This window comes from Macaca nemestrina, chromosome 8 (genome assembly GCF_043159975.1).
Source record: "Macaca nemestrina isolate mMacNem1 chromosome 8, mMacNem.hap1, whole genome shotgun sequence".
Classification (NCBI taxonomy): domain Eukaryota; kingdom Metazoa; phylum Chordata; class Mammalia; order Primates; family Cercopithecidae; genus Macaca; species Macaca nemestrina.
This window is the reverse complement of record NC_092132.1, coordinates 132,236,885-132,258,185: the sequence shown is the minus strand read 5'-3', so window position 1 is coordinate 132,258,185 and position 21,301 is coordinate 132,236,885. Positions and strand designations below refer to the sequence as shown.

Sequence of the window (21,301 nt, the reverse complement as noted above, 5' to 3'; positions counted from 1 at the left end):
TTTGTACTTTTTCTTTCATAGGTTTTGGTTTTGGTGTCATATCCAAGAGATCATTGCCTAACTCGAGATTGCAAAGATTTTCTGGTTTTTTTTAGGTTTATAGTTTCGAGTCATATTTAGATCTGCAATCCATTTTGAGTTAACTTTTACAGGTGATGTCAGGTAACGGTCTGAGTTTCTTTCGTTACATGTTTAATTATCACAACACTATTTCTTGAAAAGATTGTCCTTCCCTACTGATTGACCTTGACACCTTTGTCAGTTATTATTTGATCATAAATGTGTAGGTTCTGTGTTTCATTCTCATGTAATTTAAGGCACAGATGTCCCTCTGAGCACTGCGTTAGCTGCAGCCCCTGATTTTTTGATTGTCTGATTTTTCATTTTCCTTCAGTTCAAGATATTTTCTCATTTCTCTTGTGCTTTCTTTCATCTGTGGGTTGTTTAGAGTGTATTGTAATTTTCAAATACTTGGAGATTTCTTATTTTTCTTTCTGTTCAATGCATTTTGTCAAGTCTGTATTGTTTATTTTTCTGATTTTTTTTTTTTTTTTTTTTTTTTTGAGGCAGAGTCTTGCTCTGTTACCAGGCTGGAATGCAGTGGCACGATCTTGGCTCACTGCAATCACTGCCTGCCGGGTTCAAGTGATTCTCCTGTCTCAGCCTCCCGAGTAGCTGGGACTACAGGCGTGCACCACCATGCCCAGCTAATTTTTGTATTTTTAGTAGAGACGGGGTTTCATCATGTTGGCCAGGATGGTCTCTATCTCTTGACATCGTGATCCGCCCACCTCAGCCTCCCAAAGTGCTGGGATTACAGGTGTGAGCCACTGCAGCCAGCCTATTTTTCTTTTTTTTTTTTTTTTAAAGCTGACCTATCCATATTTAGAGTAAGAGTCTGTTATCCCTGTGGCGTGCCGCTGCTGATGTCTTTACTCGGTTTTTCCTTATTATCATATTTTAACCTGGCTTCCTAGCGATCAACCCCTTGTCTGTAGAGCTTAGTCATTCAGGTAATGATTTGGAGAGCGGTTATACTCAAACCCCATGACCCCATAAGGCTTCCATCTCTGCTAATGGATCCGTGTGTAGATTGAAGAATGCATTCAAAATTAGAGGTAATTCTCCCATTTTTTGGCTTTTAACTCTTAGCTGAGATTTCTTGGCTGTCTTGTAAACATAGATGGTTTCCCAGTCAGCCAAGGATGTGTGGCCTTCTATGGTTTTCTGATTGCCAGGATTTAGCCGTTAAATTTCTGATTGATCCACTGCTCACCCCAACTTAGACTACAAATCTAGGCTAACAGAACTTTGCTTTTCTCCATTGCCACTTGTAGGTGGCTTGCCATGGGTTCCCATCCCTACCCCCAGATTAAGTTTTCTCAATCTCAAAAGGTTACACACTTTTTGGTTCTATTTCTATAGCAGTCTCAAAATGACAAAGCTGGAGAATAGGCTGGTAGTTAACCAGATCTAGGGAAGGAGGGGGAGTGTGAATATAAAGGGCAGCAGGAAATAGTCCTTTGGTGGTGACATGCAACAGTTTGGTATCTGATTGTGGTAACCTATAAATGAGAGAAAACTGTATACACATACAAATACACCAGTGTATGTAAATAACAATGAAAATGGAGTAAGATCTGTAGCCTAGTTATTGATATTATAGCAATGGCAGTTTTGTACATGAGACTCTACGTCCAGATTTTGCAACTTTCTATGATTTGATGAGTATTTCAAAGTATGAAATTTTTAAAAATCAATTTTAATTAATTTAGGGACAGGGCCTTTGCCACCCAGGATGGAGTGCAGTGATGCTGTCATAGCTGACTGTAGCCTCAAACTCCTGGGTTCAAGCTATCTTCCCACCTCACTCAGTCTCTGGAGTATCTGGGATTACAAGGTATGCCATCACACCTGGCTAATTTTTTAATTTTTTTAGGGATGGGGGTCTTGCCATGTTGCCCAGGCTGATCTCAATATCCTGGGCTCAAGGAGTTCTCCCACCTTAGCCTCTCAAATAGCTGGGACTATAGCTGTGAGCCATCATACCTGGTAGGCCTATATTCTCTATTTTCTGCAATTCAGGTCCTCTTAAGCTTTTTCCTCCCCTCCCCCGCCAAAGAAATAAGGTCTCACTATATTGCCCAGGCTGGTCTCCAACTTCTGGGTTCAAGCAGTCCTCCTGCCTCCGCCTTCTGAAATGCTGGGGTTACAAGCGTGAGCCACTGCATCTGGCCAAGAGTCCCATGTTTTAACACAGCGAGCCTTCTGGTGCTATATAGCTGTGATTAGATTCCTCAATTACTTGATCCCCTATCCCTTTCATACTGTTCTGGATATACACGGTGATCCAAAAGTCTTTTGTCTCTTTCCAAAGGCATGCCATTTATCAGCAGAATAAAGAACACTTCCAGGATGAGTGTACTAAGCTTCTGGTTGGCAATATTGTTATCACCCGATATAACAATCGTACCTATCGTATTGATGATGTGGATTGGAATAAGACTCCAAAGGATAGCTTCACGATGTCTGATGGGAAAGAGATCACATTCTTAGAATACTACAGGTAGCAAGAAGAGACTGGGTTTGGGCCTCAGGGTGGGGGATGGATGTAATCCACGTTCTCCAGCAGGATATTGAGTTCTGCAATAGCATACCACTTGACACTTTCAAAATAATTGAATTGGTAATGTGTCTAAGATTGAATGAGTTTGTTTGTGGGATTTGACCTCAGTATGCTGCCGTTACAGCTTCAATTCTTTTAGTAATTTGGAAGTTACTATATAAATTAATCTCAGGACTTTGAATTGTATTTCTTTTTCTGATTTCATTAGAAGTCTGGAGAGATTAAATTCAAGTCATTAATCATTTGACTGCCATTTCATGTTTCTATTGCCTAAGGCCTTTAGCCTGACGTTAAATCTGAACCTTTAGCCTTATTTCTCCTATATTTAATTGCAACATAATTTGAGCCTACTTTTTCCGGTTATAAATATATTATGATTGGTTTCTAGTGGCTCCTTGACAAGGGTGTTATGCAAATTATATACCTCAGTCCTGGTTAAGAGACTCAGACTATGGTGCTCTAAGAGTAGTGATGCCGCTTCTGAAATTTTTTCCTGCGTGTACTCTGCTCTAGCAAAAATTATGGGATCACAATTAAGGAAGAAGACCAGCCACTGCTGATTCACAGGCCCAGTGAGAGACAGAATAATCATGGGATGGTGAGTAGGACTGTCAGACCTACACTTACAGCTTAAGTTCTTCATCCTGTCAGCTGCTTTTAGCCGTCCTCATGGCTTTGTGGGAGCTGTGGAGTAGTGATCGTAGTGTGGTTGCGGAAAGCTGTGCAAGTGTTTGTCTGTCTCATCTAGCCAGAGGCACCCCTCACACTGGTAAGATCTGCTTTAGAAGTCCTTACTAGGCAGAGCTAAATATTCACATAAGCTATTAGGTTAAAGGGTTAAGGAGAATTTCCTGTGAAGGAAGATTAAAACTCTGAATCCATCAGGAAAGGTATAGACATTTATTTATTTACTTATTTATGAGACAGAGTCTCACTGTGTTGCCCAGGCTGGAGTGCAGTGGCGTGATCTCAGCTCACTGCAAGCTCTGCCTCCTGGGTTCACATCATTCTCCTGCCTCAGCCTTCCGAGTAGCTGGGACTACAGGAGCCCGCCACCATGCCCAGCTAATTTTTTGTACTTTTAGTGGAGACGGCATTTCACTGTGTTAGCCAGGATGGTCATCTCCTGACCTCGTGATTCGCCTGTGTCGGCCTCCTAAAGTGCTGGGATTACAGGCGTGAGCCACCGCGCCTGGCCTAGACATTTATTTTAACAGGGCCAGAGGCTTAAGAAGGTGCCTTGTCACCTGACTCTCCTGTCTTAAATATGAAGACTGAAGACCAGTAGGATACAGTGAGACTGAGGCACACTGCTTAGGGATAGGATGCGTTGTCTTAGCATTGTCTTAAGGCCCAAGAAGGACAGATTTTTTTTTTTTTCTAGTTTTTACTCTCCTTTGACAGTTTCAGTATTTTTCCTTTGACCTGATAGAACAGGCTATATGTATAGTGACTGAGGGAGAAAGGATAAACTACTTCTAGCATTTCACTGCTTTCTCCTCCAGGATTTATACTCCTTAATGTGTTAGGTTTATCACTGCAGGAGCAGCCCTGGCCTTGGCATGTCCTGTATGGGTCAGGGGAACATGAGCCTCTTGTACTGCCTTATTTTCCCTCTTCGTTCTCTCTTCAAAGCTGCTAAAAGGGGAAATCCTGCTGCTGCCCGAGCTTTCTTTTATGACTGGAATCCCAGAGAAGATGAAGAAGGACTTCAGAGCCATGAAGGTTGGAGTCCTGTGTTTTCAGCCGAAAATGCCCACTCTGTGAGGCAGCCTTTTGGTTATAGCAGTTTGAGTTAGAACCGAGCCACGTTCCGACTCTGATGTTGGCTTGCATTGTAACCTGGGCCTGTCCATTCTTCTAGGCTCCAGTTTTCTCCTCTGTGAAACATGATACCTTCCCACACAAGATGTGAAAAACCATATCAGAACTTCCTTTTGAAGGTCATTAGAATAGTAGAGGGACTGGATTATAACTCTGTCTTCATCCTCAGCAGTCAGCTGGATAATTGTAAACCGGTCATAGGACCATGAATGAGGTTCTTTGAGAGCGCTGAGTTATTGTAATGTTTCTAAAGACTTCAGTTTATTTGAAGGCATGGAGGAAGATAATGAGGCAAAAAGCAAACAAGTCAGGAGATGAGGATAGAAGTTTATCTTGTGGGTCCCTGAGTGTCCTTGGGGTGTTGGTCTCAGCTCCTGTGGGCAGGGCTGAGTAGCAGAGATGGGTACAGCAGCTGGCACCTACGCGGCGTGAGTCCAGACCCCAAGAACCAGCCCGCCACACTCTGTCTGGGGCTGTCCACACTTGAGCTTCTCTCTGCTGCCTCACTTTCCAGTCCTTGTCTGTCGTAGACCCATATGCCACATAAAGTTTTTAGTAACATTGTAAAGAGCTTGAAGTGAAGCTCCAAATTCCTGTGAGAGATTTATTTCATGTTTACCTTCCAATTCTGCTTTCACCTACCTTGTAGGTCAAGGCTTTTTCCTTACAACTCCCAGTTGCCTGATGACTTTATGATCACAGAGCTATATCTATATAGCCCTATAGACTTACTGACCCTAATGACTGCCTTAGAGGGAATAACAGCTGTGCAATTTGTTCATCTCAGAAGAATAAAGAAAGAACTCACTTATGTGATTCAGAATCTTCCTGCATACCTGTCAGATTTTACTCAACAATAAATATTTAGCAAGTACCTATTAATGAGTCAAACACCATGACAAGTTCTGGGTAAAAAAGTGACTTCTGGTAACATTAAATGACTAGTATACTATGGCATATAGTGTTAGACTGAATATGGTTTTCTATTTTGTTTGGCTGGATGCCTCGCCCATGGCATTTTTTCCACATTTTTTCCCAAATTTTATTTCTTTTTCAATATTTGTTTTATTATACAGATGGGGTCTCGCTATGTTGCCCAGGCTGGTCTCAAATTCCCGGGCTCAAGCGGTCTTCCCGCCTTGGCCTCCCAAAGTGCTGGGATTACAGGCATGAGCCAGTGTCAGTGTGCCAGGCCCCACATTTTAAATAGGTATAATCAAGCCCCTTTGTTCCTGTTTCATGGGCTTTTTTAGGAATTTTAAAGTCAAAACATGGTTTGAGAAAGAAAATCTATACATCACAAAAGAGAAAGCATCAATGACATTTAAAATTCTTTTTTTTTTTTTTTTTTTTTTTTTTGAGACGGAGTCTCGGTCTGTCGCCCAGGCTGGAGTGCAGTGGCCGGATCTCAGCTCACTGCAAGCTCCGCCTCCCGGGTTCACACCATTCTCCTGCCTCAGCCTCCCGAGTAGCTGGGACTACAGGCGCCCGCCGCCTCGCCCGGCTAGTTTTTTGTATTTTTTAGTAGAGACGGGGTTTCACTGGGTTATCCAGGATGGTCTCGATCTCCTGACCTCGTGATCCGCCCGTCTCGGCCTCCCAAAGTGCTGGGATTACAGGCTTGAGCCACCGCGCCCGGCCTAAAATTCTTTTATTATTCAATTTTTTTTTTTTTTTTTTTGTGGAGTTAGTGTCTTGCTGTGCTGCCCAGGCTGGAGCGCAGTAGCACAATTGTGGCTCACTGCAGCCCCAATCTCTTGGGCTCAAGTGATCCTCCTGCCTCAGCCTCATGAGTAGCCAGGAGTACAGGACATGCACCACCATACCTGGCTAATTTTTTAAAGTTTTTTACAAAGACAGAGTCTTGTCCATGTTGCCTGTGTTGGTCTCAAACACCTGGGCTCAAGCGATCCACCCACCTCATCCTCCCAGTCAATTTTTAACCTTATATCACATTCACATTCCTAAGAGATATATTTAGTAAGTCCTTGAAGATACTTGAAAATTTCGGCCGACTTCTAATGGGAAAGAGAAACATTTTAGACATACTGGGGTTTATTTAACTTCATGTTGGTGAAGTTATCTTTATGTTTATAAGTTATCTTTATTTTAATTCTGTTTAGGATTTGGCCCAGCAAATCAACCTGAGCCCCAAGCAACACCATAGTGCTTTGGAATGCTTGCTGCAGAGAATTGCAAAGAACGAGGCAGCCACCAATGAACTGATGCGTTGGGGGCTCCGTCTGCAAAAGGATGTACATAAGGTAAACCAGAAAATGTGATGGTATATGCACACGTACAGACACACATGTGCAATATTTATGTGAATTTCCTTTTGTTGTCAGTATATTTTGAATGTTTGTCCATGTCATTTAATATTTTTCTAAGTTTTTCATTTTTTATTTTTTGTGAGACAGAGTCTCACTCTGTCACCCAGGCTGGAGTGCAATGGTGCAATCTCAGCTCACTGCAATTTCTGCCTCCTAGATTCAGGTGATTCTCCCACCTCAGCCTCCTGAGTAGCTGGGATTACAGGCGTTTGCCCCCATGCCTGGCTAATTTTTGTATTTTTTTGGTAAAGTCGGGGTTTCACCATGTTGGCCAGGTTGGTCTCGAACTCCTAACCTCAAGCAATCTGCCTGCCACAGCCTCCCAAAGTCCTGGGATTACAGGTGTGAACCTCTGTGCCTGGTCATATTTTTCTAAGTATTTCTAATGGCTGCCTGATACTTTTTATTAATGATTTTCTATCCTTTTACATTAAAATTGAATTTAGTGTTTTTCTATTATAAATAATGATGCAGGGCAGGCATGCTGGCTCACATGTGTAATCCCAGCACTTTGGGAGGCCAAGGCGGATGGATCACCTTAGGTCAGGAGTTCGAGAAGAGCCTGGCCAACATGGTGAAACCTCATCTCTACTAAAAATAGCTGGGTGTGGTGGCACACGCCTGTAAACCCAGCTACTGAGGAGGCTGAGGTAGGAGAATCTCTTGAACCCAGGAAGTGGAGATTGTAGTGAACCAAGATGGGGCCACTGCACTCTAGCCTGGGAGACAGAAGGAGAATCCATCTCAAAAAAATTGATTAATTTAAAAAAATAACGATGCAGTCTCCTTATAACTAAATCTTTGTATGTGTTATTTATTTTTTTGATACGGATTCCAAGTGATTCTCCTGTCTCAGCCTCCCGAGTAGCTGGGATTACAGGTACACACCATGATGCCTGACTAATTTTTGTATTTTTAGTAGAGACGGAGTTTCACCATGTTGCCATGGCTGGTCTCTTGAGCTCCTGACCTCAAGTGATCCGCCTACCTTGGCCTCCCAAAGTGTTAAGATTATAGGTGTGAGCCACCACGCCAGCCCTTGTTTATTGTCTTTTTTCTTTTTCTTTCTTTTTTTTTTTAAAGACGGGGTTTCACTCTTGTTGGCCAGGCTGGAGTGCAATGGCATAATCTCGGCTCACTGTAGCGTCTGCCTCCCGGGTTCAAGCAATTCTCCTGCCTCAGCTTCCCAAGTAGCTGGGATTACAAGCACATGCCACCAAGCCTGGCTAATTTTTGTATTTTTAGTAGAGACAGGGTTTCACTATCTTGGCCAGGCTGGTCTCAAACTCCTGACCTCATGATCTACCCGTGTCAGCCTCCCAAAGTGCTGGGATTACAGGCGTTAGCCACCACGCCCAGCCCCCTTGTTTATTTTCTTAAGTTCAATTTATGAAGGTAAAATAATTTAGAGACGTTTATGTTTTTAATACTTCTATTTTATTTATTTATTTAAAAAAAATTTTTTTGAGACAGAGTCTTGCCCTGTCACCCAGGCTGGAGTGCAATGGAGTGATCTCGGCTCACTGCAACCTCCTCCTCCTGGGTTCAGGAGAATCTCCTGCCTCAGCCTCCCAAGTAGCTGGGACTACAGGCGTGCACCACCACACCCAGCTAATTTTTATTTTGTAGTTTTAGTAGAGAGAGGGTTTCACCATGTTGGCCAGGCTGGTCTCAAACTCCTGACCTCAAGTGATCTGCCCTTCTCGGCCTCCCAAAGTGCTGGGATTACAGGTGTGAGCGACCACACCCAGCCATACTTTTATTTTATGTTGCCAATTTTATGCTAGAAAGGATTAACATTTTTTGGCTTCATGAGCATGAGTCTACCTCTTATACCTTTGCTAATATGGGTGCCTTACTCAGTTTTATAGAGCCGGGTGCAGCCCTATAAAAGTCTATTCTGCGTTTCAGGGAAAAAAAAAAGGCCAGGCACAGTAACTCATGCCTGTAATTCCAGCACTTGGGGAAGCCAAGGCGGGCAGATCACCTGAGGTTGGGAGTTCCGGACCAGCCTGACCAACATGATGAAACCCTGTCTTTACTGAAAATACATTAGCCAGGTGTAGTGGCACATGCCTGTAATCCCAGCTACTCAGGAGGCTGAGGCAGGAGAACCACTTGAACCCAGGAGGCAAAAGTTGCAGTGAGCCAAGATTGCGCCATTCAACTCCAGCCTGGGCAACAAGAGCGAAACTCTGTCTCAAAAAAAAAAAAAAAAAATTCTAATAATAATAATAGTAGACTTTTACGTTATTAGGAAAGTCATTACAACATTTTTATTTTAGATAAAAATACTTTTTTGAGACAGAGTCTCACTGTGTTGCCCAGACTGGAGTGTAGCAGCGCCATCTCGGCTTATTGCAATCTTCGCCTCACAGGTTCAAATGGTTCTCATGCCTCAGCCTCCCACGTAGCTGGGGGTTACAGGTGCCTGCCGCCACCTCTGGCTAATTTTTGTATTTTTATTAGATACGGGGTTTTGTCATGTTGGTCAGGCTGGTCTCAAACTCCTGATCTCAAGTGATCCAGCCACCTCAGCCTTCCACAGTGCTGGGATCACAGGCGTGAGCCACCGCGCCTGGCCCAAAATGGTTTTTTTAAAAGCAAACAGTAGAAATTATGAAAAGTAAAAGTCCTACATAATTATACCTCTCCCAGAGGTAATCACTACTAAGTTTGGACTCATTCAGTTTTCATGACGTATATACACTATTTGTGCAAAAATAGGATCATATTTCATGTAGTTGGGAAGTAACTAATGGTCACAAAGTAGCCTATCATACTGATGTATTATTAGCTTAATTATCTTGCTATTTTGGGACATTTAGGTCTAATTGATTATTATAATTTAAACTTTTTATTATATTTATGGCTTGTTCCCCTCAGCTTTTGTCTGGGATAATATAAAATAATAGTCTTTGTTCAGCCTTATTAAGAAATTTTGCCTTTAATATTCTCCTTTCAATTTTTCCCTTAAAAAATTTTTTTTTTCTTTTCTTTGAGATGGAGTCTCGCTCTGTCGCCCAGGCTGGAGTGCAGTGGCACGATCTTGGCTCACTGCAAGCTCTGCTTCCCAGGTTCACGCCATTCTCCTGCCTCAGCCTCCCGAGTAGCTGTGACTACAGGCGCCCGCCACCATGCCCGGCTCATTTTTTGTGTTTTTAGTAGAGACGGGGTTTCACCGTGTTAGCCAGGATGGTCTCGATCTCCTGATCTCGTGATCCGCCCATCTCGGCTTCCCAAAGTGCTGGGATTACAGGCTTGAGCCACCGCGCCCGGCCAATTTTTTTTTTTTTTTGAGACGGAGTTTTGCTGTTGTTGCCCAGGCTGGAGTGCAGTGGTGCGATCTCAGCTCACTGCAACCTCTGCCTACTGGGTTCAAAAGCGATTCTCCTGCCTCAGTCTTCCTGAGTAAGGGATTACAGGCATGTGCCACCACGCCCAGCTAATTTTTTGTATTTAGTGGAGGTGGGGTTTCTCCATGTTGGTCAGGCTGATCTCAAACTCCCGACCTCAGATGATGCACCTGCCTTGGCCTCCCAAAATGCTAGGATTACAGGCATGAGCCACGGTGCCTGGCCCCTTTAAAATATTTTTTAAAGATTGTTTTCCTTTATTCAGTGGTTCTAAATAGACAATGTTTTCAAATCCCTCTCTTGGGATATCATGTGGAAGCTTCAATAATGAAAGACTAGTACCTATAATAATTTTACCTATGTAAATGTAGGTTTTTATTGACAGAGACTTTCGCTGCTAGAAACTTTATTATTCTGCTAGTCTGAAAAGTTCTAATAGGACAAGTGTCTGTGGTGGAGCTGAGCAGGCCTCATAGAGCAGTAGCAGTGTTTTTCTAAATAGTGTTTGAAATGGCTCATGTCATAGATGGTTTATTTTCTGTTTAGATTGAAGGACGTGTTCTACCAATGGAAAGAATTAACTTAAAAAATACTTCATTTATCACATCTCAGGAACTAAACTGGGTTAAGGAAGTAACCAGAGACCCTTCCATCTTGACTGTAAGTGATTTTTGAAGTGATAAAGAGAGGACCAGTATTCCCCAAAGTGTGGAAATTAGGAAGCAGGAATGATCTAGAGTCCTCTTTTTGAGAGAAAGTGCCAATTGAATCCCCTTTCTGAATTACCTACTAAACAGGGATCCTTTAAACAGAGCAGTTGATGAGTTGTTAGAGGTAAGCCCTTTGCCTGACCACAAACTTAGGAAAAGGAAATAAATTGCTATGGTAATTCACATAGTGCTAACCTGTTACCCACTCTCCCTTCTTTCTTTCTCTTTTCCCCCTCTTTCCCTGGGAGTATCTAGAGGGTGTTTGTATCTATGAGAGAAATTAAATTAGATTAAAACAGTACCTCACCTAGGGAACTAATAATACACTAGCTATTTGTATCAAAGTACAATATGGTGTATAATTACTTCTTTGTATTTTTAACCAACATGGACTTCGTGGCCAGATATATATAAACAGATATATAAAATGCATGTTTTTAAATGTTTTATTGAAATATAAATGAGAAGCATACTTATAAAGGTATAACTTGATGAGTTTTTTTTAATTAAATAGACCTGTGTAATCAACACCAAGGGTTGAGAAGCAGAACTTTACCAACACTCCAGAAGCCCCCTCCATTCTCCCAGTTACTGCCTGTCCCTTACCCCTCACACACCCAGTGTAACCACTGTCCTGACTTCTCATAGCACAGATTGGTTTCAATAATTTCTGTACTTTATATATACATGGAATCATAGATTATATATTCTTCCATGTCTGGCTTCTTTTCTTAAATTTGTGTTGGTGAGTTTCATCCTGTTATTAGGTGTGGTTGTTGCTCTTCCATTCTCATTACTGTATAACGTTCCATTTTGAGACTACACCAGTTTTCTTATCATGTACATTCATGTTAATAATAGGAGTTAGATGAGACAGGATTCAAGCAATGAGAGTGAAAGTAATTTATTCTCTAGAATGAAATCTTAAGTGTGAGATTGGGATGTTTAAATTATGAGAAATACTAAAAGTAGCTTGTGGTTGTTCCTAGATCCCCATGCATTTCTGGGCACTTTTTTACCCAAAGAGAGCAATGGATCAGGCTCGAGAACTGGTCAACATGTTGGAGAAGATAGCTGGCCCCATTGGCATGCATATGAGCCCACCGGCCTGGGTTGAACTAAAGGATGACCGGATAGAGACCTATGTCAGAACCATTCAATCCATGTTAGGAGCTGAGGTAAAAATGTAATTCAAATACATTTATAGGATGTCCATTTTAAAATACTTAAATACTTAATTTTAACTTACCATGGTTATCCATCTGCTGTTGATAATGCCCCAGAGCTTGTCTTCCCTGTGTGCACATGAAACACTGATTGAAAAGTGTTCTTGCCGGGCACGGTGGCTCAAGCCTGTAATCCCAGCACTTTGGGAGGCCGAGACGGGCGGATCACGAGGTCAGGAGATCGAGACCATCCTGGCTAACACAGTGAAACCCCGTCTCTACTAAAAAAATACAAAAAAAAACTAGCCGGGCGAGGTGGCGGGCGCCTGTAGTCCCAGCTACTCGGGAGGCTGAGGCAGGAGAATGGCGGGAACCCGGGAGGCGGAGCTTGCAGTGAGCCGAGATCCGGTCACTGCGCTCCAGCCTGGGCGACAGAGCAAGACTCCGTCTCAAAAAAAAAAAAAAGAAAAGTGTTCTTTATGCCCTTTGGTTAATTTTGCTTCTCTCACTCTATGTTGGCACCCTCACTCTAGTCTTCTTTTTCTCACGTAACTGGCTGAGAGAATAGCTGACTTAACTGTGGTTCCTTATCTATAGAACACGTTGTGTTCAGAAAGCAGCTGCTTGGGTTAGGTGCCGTCTTGCACGATTCACTACTGAGCTGCCTCAGTCTGGCCTGGTTCAAGATTAAAATTACTCTGGTGATGAACTTGGCAGGTGGCCCATTGATTAGGTCCTGATGACTGATCAGGAACACTAGAGCTGGCCAGGTCATAGCACTCACAACTTAGTTATTCAGGCTTTTCATTTCTTACCTGTTTGTAAATAAAATAGAACAAGGAGAATAGGGAGAGAAAAAAGCAAGGGGAAGGCTTTTGGCAGTAATTAGCCCTTGAATTGAAGATTCTGGTAAATTGTTCTGGTGAGTTCAATCCTAGAATTCAGTCGTCTTGGCATCATAGAGTTCTTGATCCGGCCATTGCACCCCAGCCTGGGCAACAGAGCAAGACTCCGTCTCAAAAAAAAAAAAAAAAAAAAAAAAATTTTTAAGAGATAGGGTCAGCTGGGTACACAGTGGCTCACGCCTGTAATTCCAGCACTTTGGGATGCTGAGGCGGACGGGTTGCTTGAGCCCAGGAGTTTGAGACCAGCCTGGGCAACATGGCGAAACCCTGTCTCTACAAAAAATCTAAAAATTAGCTGGGTGTGGTAGCATGCACCTGTAGTACCAGCTGCTCAGAAGGCTGAGGTGGGAGAATCACCTGAGCCTGGGGAGGTTGAGGCTGTATTGAGCTATGATCATGCCACTTTACTCCAACCTGGGCAACAGAGTGAGACCTTTTTTTTTTTAAAAAAAAAAAAAAAAAAAAAAAAGCATTTTACTCTGTCACCCATGCTGGAATACACTGGTGCAATCTTAGCTCATTGTTGCCTCAAACTCCTGGGCTCAAGCAGTCCTCCCGCCTCAGCCTTCCAAGTAGCTAGAACTACAGGCGTGGGCCATCACACCTGAATTTAAAAAAAATTTTTTATAGAGATAGGGTTTCACTGTTTGCCCAGGCTGGTCTCCAGCTTCTGGCCCCAAATGATCCTGCTGCCTCAACCTCCCAAAGCAGTGAGGTTACAGGCGTGAGTCATCATGCCCAGCAGCATTCTCTTTTTGATCCGGCACTCTTGGTATATCATTCACAACAGCACACTTGTGTTCTTTCTTTGGTGTATTTCTCTCTCTCTCTCTTTTTTTAGACACAAGGTTTTGATCTGTTGCCCAGGCTAACGTACAGTGGCAAGATCATAGCTGACTGTAACCTCCAACTTGAGGGCTCAAGGGATCCTCCTGCCTCAGCCTTCTGAGTAGCTGAAACTGTACATGTACACCACCACTCCTGGCTAATTTTTAAGTTTTTTGTAGAGATAGGGTCTCCCTCTGTTGCCCAGGCTGATATCAAACTCCCAGCCTCAATCAGTCCCCCCACCTCCACCTCCCAAAGTGTTGGGATTACCAGTGTGAGCCACGGCACCCAGCCTGTGCATTCTCTTTATAATTCCATCCTGATCTACCATGCCTGTCATACTCTGCCATGGCCTTCCTCTGACCTGATCGTAGAAAAGTTCTGCTCTGCTTTCAAATGAATAACCCAGCGCAGTACATCAGCTCCCCCATTTCACAACTTCTTGTGTTCCCTTTTTGAGAGGGTACAACTGACAGTTTTCATGTGGCATGGATGTGAATTTCATTCATATTGCTTTCCAACTTAAAGTGGCCTTGCTCTCTCTCTGTTCATCTTTAAGGCATTCTATTATCATCTGTATGAGGAATCAAAAACTCATATGTCTCCAGAAGCCTGATAAGGAGTATAAATTAGTGAAGTAGACCAGGAGGGGAGTTAAATGAACTGAAGGGGGTAACCCCTGTGACTGGAGATATAAACCCAGGATTGCCAAAATGATTCTTCACGTGCTTGTTTGTTAATAAAGGCCAAAAACCTGGAATTGCATATGTGTGTATCTTCCTATGTTTAAATGTTAATTTAAAGAAACAAACACTTTTAAGCCATTGTAGGGCCTGAAAAAACACACCTGTTTGCTGTGTCCAGTCCATAGGCTCCCAGTGCGCAGCTCTGTTCTCATGCCTTTGGAAATGCTTTGGTGTCATTGCTGAATGTGTCCTCTGAACGGTCTTAACATCACACCAATCTTGATGTGGAGCAGGGTACCACTGATTTACCATTTGTAGCAGTTTCTGGCATAAAGGGTTGGCAATCTTCTTTCGCTTGAATGCTGCTTTTCTTTAGTCAGACTTTGAAAGGTCATCTTTTTTCAGTATTGGATCCCTTCAGCGGTGAGGGATAGATGATACTGACATGTGCTGTGCTGCTGACAATATCATCCTGTCTCTTCACCAGAAAGTTAGGAGTGGCTGCTTATGGATTTGGCAGTAGCTTCTTTCCAGTTTGCATTTAGTTCTGAATGCTTTCTTGTAGTATTGCATTCCCTGTTTCCTCAGTTAAAGTTCTGTGGCATGAATGTAACAAGTTGTTTAGTAAACCAAAGAGAGTAGTAAAAAACGTACGGAGTTGGAAGCAGCAAGTAGTGTAAACCTTGCATGCATTCAAACCTAGTCCTTTTCCAGCCATCTGAGTCTCCTAATAGATAAATCTTTTGGTAATCAGGGCCAGCTCTGGGTAATTAATAGTAACATATTACCTATCTATTCAGAACAGCCCTGAGCCAAAGAATGCTAATTCAGCTCCAAGGACCTTGTTCTGGTTGGAATGTCCACCCTCTTTATTTCAGTTCCCTGTCTTCCTTAAAGGTCCTATGGCTTTGCATACTCAGAATACTGCCAACTAGAGTCCTGTGAAAGTCCCCAGAGAGTTCCAGAGCCTGACTTGTATATACCTTATCTCTTCAAGGGAAAGATACAGATGGTTGTTTGCATCATCATGGGCACACGTGATGATCTCTATGGGGCCATCAAGAAGCTGTGCTGTGTGCAGTCCCCAGTGCCCTCCCAGGTGAGTGGGTGTTGGGGCAGGAGGCACAGATGGCACCTCTTCTGAGGCTTGAAAAGAGTGATATGTGTGTTCACAAAGACTAAAGTAGCTGTTAGAAGCCAGTACATGCAGAGCCTTCTGGTGAAAGGTTCTCCTGATTAGAGCAACCTGGCAAAGAGCAGATTGCTCTTCATAAGCTGCCCTCATGCTTCCGAATGAACAATTTCGCTTGTTCCGAGGTTGAGTCACCAGGTGGTTTCATATGACTGAGTTCTGAGAGTGAGTATAGTCTTCATTCTGAAAGGGGAAAGCTATTTTTCCTATGGGAGTTAAAAAAGCATTCCACTCTGCGTGAGATCCTTTTGAAAGTTTTCATTTGTTGGTTTTGTTTTGGGTTTGTGTGTTTGTGTGTGTGTGTGTGTGTGTGTGTGTGTGTGTGTTGGTTGTATTTTGCCCATGTGCATGCATGCCTAGAAACCCTAGATTAGAATTATTAACGTGAAATATGTTACCTTCTAACTTGAGTTTCTTAAACATGTAATGTTTACTTTAGAGTTCAGATTTTCTGAGGGTTTGGTAGTGACCTGCTTCTCCTGACACCTTTTGGTCCCTTCATTATAGGTTGTCAATGTTCGAACCATTGGTCAGCCCACCAGGCTTCGGAGTGTGGCCCAGAAAATTTTACTTCAGATTAACTGTAAATTGGGTGGTGAGCTCTGGGGAGTGGATATTCCTCTGGTGAGTGATGCCAAAATGGTTGTTGGCCTCTCCAGCGAATCCTCCAAGCCTTTTTCTTGTTTTTCCTTATTCTTTATGCTTCCTCTTCTCAACACTTACTCAGTAGTCTAAATGGCTCCCTGCCTCTTCAGCCAATTATCTAAGAATGTGTTTTATGTTTGTTTTTTGTTTTTTGTTTTTTTGAGACGGAGTCTTGTTCTTGTTGCCCAAGCTGGAGTGCAATGGCATGATCTTGGCTCACTGCAACCTCCACCTCCCAGGTTCAAGCAATTCTCCTGCCTCAGCCTCCCGAGTAGCTGGGATTACAGGCACCCGCCACCATACCCAACTAATTTTTGTATTTTTAGTAGAGATGGGATTTCACCATGTTGGCCAGGCTGGTCTCAAACTCCTGACCTGGTGATCTGCCCACCTCAGTCTCCCAAAATGCTGGGATTACAGGTGTGAGCCACCATGCCCAACCTGGTTTTTATGTTTTTAAATGGCGAAAAAATAAAACTAAGATGATTATTCCATGACACATGAAAACTATATGAAGTTAATTTTCAGTGTCTTTAAATAAAATTTCACTGGAATACAGCTGTACTTCTTTTCATACTGTCCATGACTGCTTTTGTGTTAAGCAGAAAGAATTGAATAAAGGTCAAGTATGCTTTTTCTGAAATGCTTGGGACCAGAAGCATTTTGGATTTTAGATTTCTGGGGATATGGGACATTTGCTTGCATCTCAAATTCAAAAATCTGCAATCTGAAGCACTCCAAAATCTGAAACTCTTTGAGTGTCATGTTGGTGCTCAAAAGCTTTTCAGGTTTGGGAATACTCAACCTGTGGTTTCTACAGAAATCATAAGGCTTCCAAAGCCTAAGTTATTTACCCTTTAGTCCTTTGCTGATCCCTTGTCTAGATCTCTGACTGTGCTTATTGTGTTTTAAAAATGTCGAGTTGATTGCTGTCTTTTTTTTTTCTTTCCCAGAACTTACTTTCACATATAAACAGTAAGGGGAAGTTGCTTTGCGATTCAGACAGTAATTAAAAATGGAGCAATGCATTGCTCAGGTCTGGGATTTGGTTTTTGTTTTTGTTTTCTAAACTAGAAACAGTTAATGGTAATCGGGATGGATGTTTACCATGACCCCAGTAGAGGCATGCGCTCCGTGGTTGGCTTCGTGGCAAGCATCAATCTGTAAGTACTGCTCACAGTGCCATCTTGTTTAATTATTTCGTTTTAGTGCCTAATCTTATTATAAATCCAGCAAATCTTTTTAGTCTTATGTATTATAGTATAAAGATTTATAAACATTTTCTTCCTCTATCTTCATGTGAAAAAAAAATTTTTTTTTTTTTTTTGGAAATGGAGTCTCCCTCTGTCACCCAGGCTGGAGTGCAGTGGCGCAGTCTCAGCTCACTGCAACCTCCGTCTTCTGGGTTCAAGTGATTCTCCTGCCTCAGCCTCCCTAGTAGCTGGGATTACAGGTGCGTACCACCATGCCAGGCTAATTTTTGTATTTTTAGTAGGACAGCATTTCACTGTGTTGGCCAGGCTGGTCTTGAACTCCTGACCTCAGGTGATCCACCCGCCTCAGCCTCCCAAAGTGCTGGGATTACAGGTGTGAGTCATCGTGCCTGGCTGTGAAATTTGTGTATGCAACTTTTTTTGGTTTTTGAGACTGGGTTTTACTCTGTCACACAGGCTGGAGTGCAGTGGCGTGATCACAGCTCACTGCAACCTCAGCCTCCCTGGGTTTTGGTGATCCTCCCACCTCAGCCTCCCCAATAGCTGGGACCACAAGCATGCGCCACCATACCCAGCTTGTTTTTGTAGAGACAGGATTTCACCATGTTGTGCAGGCTGGTCTCGAACTCCTGGGCTCAAGTGATCCACCTGCCTCGGTCTCCCAAAGTGCTGGGATTACAGGCATGAGCACTGCACCTGGCTATGCAGCTTATTTAACAAACTTGGCACCGGTGTGAAAGTGCTTCCCAGCTGAAGAGCGGCCTCTTCCAAGGCTGGGGCTGTGCTGCCTTGTTGTTGTTGTTGGCATTTTTCCCCCCAGAAATGAGGTTTTTTTTATCATTTGTTCCAATTGTAAAAAAAGGCATGCTCATTCCAAATATCTGCAGAAATTTAGAAAGTGAGAATTCCTCATGGTCCAGCTTTTCGTATTAACAGCTGCCAAAAGTTTGATGTGTATATACTTTCAGATTCTCTTTTATGCATATATTAACACATGTGATATATATCTCTGATATATATACACATACACACTTCTATATACACAAATGGGATATTTCTAGGCACATTATTCCTTAGCTTAATATGCACTTAAACTGTACATTTTCCCATACTATTACAAATAAATCTCCACCAACTCAACTGCTGCACAGAATTTATTCTGTGTATCATTATTTAATCCTCTCTTGGTGGATATCTAAGTTGTTAAATTTTTTCTGTTGGAGCAGTTTTGTAGGAAATATCCACAATTACACTTTTTTTTTTCTTTTGAGACGGAGTCTCGCTTTGTTGCCCAGGCTGGAGTGCAATGGCGCGATCTCGGCTCACTGCAAGCTCTGCCTCCTGGGTTCGCGCCATTCCCCTGCCTCAGCCTCCTGAGTAGCTGGGACTACAGGTGCCTGCCGCCGCTCCTGGCTAATTTTTTTGTATTTTTAGTAGAGACGGGGTTTCACCGTGTTAGCCAGGATGGTCTTGATCTCCTGACCTCGTGATCTGTCTGCCTTGGCCTCCCAAAGTGCTGAGATTACAGGCGTGAGCCACCACGCCCGGCCACAAGTACACATATCTGTGTTCTGCATATGACTTAAATGTGTCTTTTCCCCACATCACTACTTGTTCTTATGTATAGCATAAATGCATTTTCTAGGTATTTGTTGTTGGATTGATTCATAGAGAAACCTGTGTTACTGACACAAGCCATAGGCTGTCCCCGTTGAGCATTTGTTCATCTTCCTCTCTCTGTCTCTCTGCTCACCCTGACCCCAGCACCCTCACAAAATGGTATTCCCGGGTGGTGTTCCAGATGCCGCATCAGGAGATTGTGGACAGCCTGAAGTTATGCCTCGTGGGCTCCTTAAAAAAGTTTTATGAGGTGAGGAGAACAGAAATTCTCAGGTCTCTGGGTTTTTTTTGTTTGTTTTTTTTGTTTGTTTTTTGAGATGGAGTCTCACTCTTGTCACCCAGGCTGGAGTGCAGTGGTGCGATCTCTGCTCACTGCAACCTCTGCCTCCTGGGTTCAAGCGATTCTCCTGCCTCAGCCTCCCAAGTAACTGGGATTACAGGTGCGCACCAGCACACTCAGCTAATTTCTGTAATTTTTTTTGAGACGGAGTCTCACTCTGCTGCCCGGGCTGGAGTGCAGTGGCGTGATCTCGGCTCACTGCAAGCTCTGCCTCCCAGGTTCATGCCATTCTCCTGCCTCAGCCTGCTGAGTAGGTGGGACTACAGGCGCCCGCCACCACGCCTGGCTAATTTTTTGTATTTTTAGTAGAGATGGGGTTTCACCGTGGTCTCGATCTCCTGACCTTGTGATCTGCCTGCCTCGGCCTCCCAAAGTGCTGGGATTACAGGCATGAGCCACCGCGCCTATCCATTTCTGTATTTTTAGTAGAGATGGGGTTTCACCATGTTGGCCAGGCTGGTTTCGAACTCCTGACATCAGGTAATTTGCCTGCCTGGGCCTCCCAAAGTGTTGGGATTACAGCTGCGAGCCACTGCGCCTGGCCAAGTTTCGGGATTTTTAAGGATTATCTATGTGAACACTTTACAGGAAGTCTGATGTGGTGAGAGGGATCTCAAATCAAAGGTGAGTCTCCCAAACAGCTGCTGCTGAGCAGGCAGCTCAGAGCTCCTCCTTTTAGGCTTCAGCTTGTACAGATCAGCTCAAAGAGCTAAAGAGCTGAATGCTTTCATTTGGTTTAGTAAGTAATAATTATTTCTCAGGTTGTCAGCCTGGTGTCTCTAGACATAATCTTCATGCCCTTATCAGGGAAGCTGGGGATAAGTTTCAGCAATTAAAGTAGCTTATGAGTGTACTCAGCTTTTTATAATTTATTAGGCGCTGGCTCTTTTCATTTTGGTTCAAGACAAACGCCTCCTTATAAATCACCCCTCGAACTCTAAAGAATGCTAACCATGGAGGATTACTGTAATTAAGCTGATACTGGGTCTAGAACAGTGAGCAAGCAAGGTACTGATTTCTGCCTTGGCCAGTACATCAAAGGAAGTACTGATAAGTGCCTTTCATTTCTTAGGGTCAGAGTTAGACCTTAACCTTTGCATAGAGGCTAAGCAGCAAGAAATGTAATAATTTCATATGATTGAAGTCAGTCTCTAAGGCTCCACCTTGTCTCTTTATAGAATAATGTTTCCTACAGCATCCTGAAAATAGTTTAATACTGTTCAGTTATTAGAGGTTATGTTGTTTTTTTTTTTAAGTCTGTCTCCGGCAAGGTCCATATGTTATGCTACCCAGTCACCAAGTTCTACCAGACTTTCCTTTTTGTTATTGTTGTAACTATTTTCCTTCAAAGTTTGATCTGTCTTCTAAGACCTAGCTATGAAGCCTTTCCACTTCTTCCCTCACTGCTCCATCCCTACGCTGCCTTATATTTGTTGTTTGTATCCTTATTTATCCATCCCACTGGGTTGTAAATTACTTGAACACTGGTTATGGATGGCTATGTAACAAGTTACCCTGAAACTTAGTGGCATGAAATGAGCAAGTTTGATGTTCACAATCAGGAACTGGACAAGGCACAGCAGTGGGCTCCAGTTCTCCATGTGGGCCTTGTTGTATGGTCTTTCCACATGGACTCTCTGGGCCTCCTCCTAGCATGCTGGCTGGATTCAAAGCTTGAACGTTCCACAAGACAGAGTGCCAGTGGAAGTCATGCTGCATTTTATGCCTTAACAGTGGAAGTAAAGCAGTGTCACGTCTGCTGCATTCTACTTGTCCAGGGAGTCACAAAGTCCCACCCAGCTTTGAGGGGAGGGCAGTTGATTCCACCTCCTACTCCAAGGGTGGCAAGGGTCTGAAAG

General features: G+C 43.2%; 1 protein-coding gene across 8 annotated transcripts in view; it reads left to right on the top strand.

Moving 5' to 3' along the window:
• Positions 1 to 21,301, top strand: part of LOC105482152 (piwi like RNA-mediated gene silencing 2) — an 89,435-nt gene that overhangs the window by 27,917 nt on the left and 40,217 nt on the right. For all 8 annotated transcript variants that reach the window (XM_071068515.1, XM_071068518.1, XM_071068513.1 and 5 more), the window contains 10 exons: positions 2,378 to 2,566; positions 3,140 to 3,224; positions 4,262 to 4,351; positions 6,574 to 6,714; positions 10,683 to 10,796; positions 11,836 to 12,024; positions 15,429 to 15,530; positions 16,131 to 16,247; positions 17,343 to 17,431; positions 19,247 to 19,352. In XM_071068515.1, the coding sequence (XP_070924616.1) occupies positions 2,378 to 2,566; positions 3,140 to 3,224; positions 4,262 to 4,351; positions 6,574 to 6,714; positions 10,683 to 10,796; positions 11,836 to 12,024; positions 15,429 to 15,530; positions 16,131 to 16,247; positions 17,343 to 17,431; positions 19,247 to 19,352 (1,222 nt within the window). The remainder of the gene's footprint in view (positions 1 to 2,377; positions 2,567 to 3,139; positions 3,225 to 4,261; positions 4,352 to 6,573; positions 6,715 to 10,682; positions 10,797 to 11,835; positions 12,025 to 15,428; positions 15,531 to 16,130; positions 16,248 to 17,342; positions 17,432 to 19,246; positions 19,353 to 21,301) is intronic.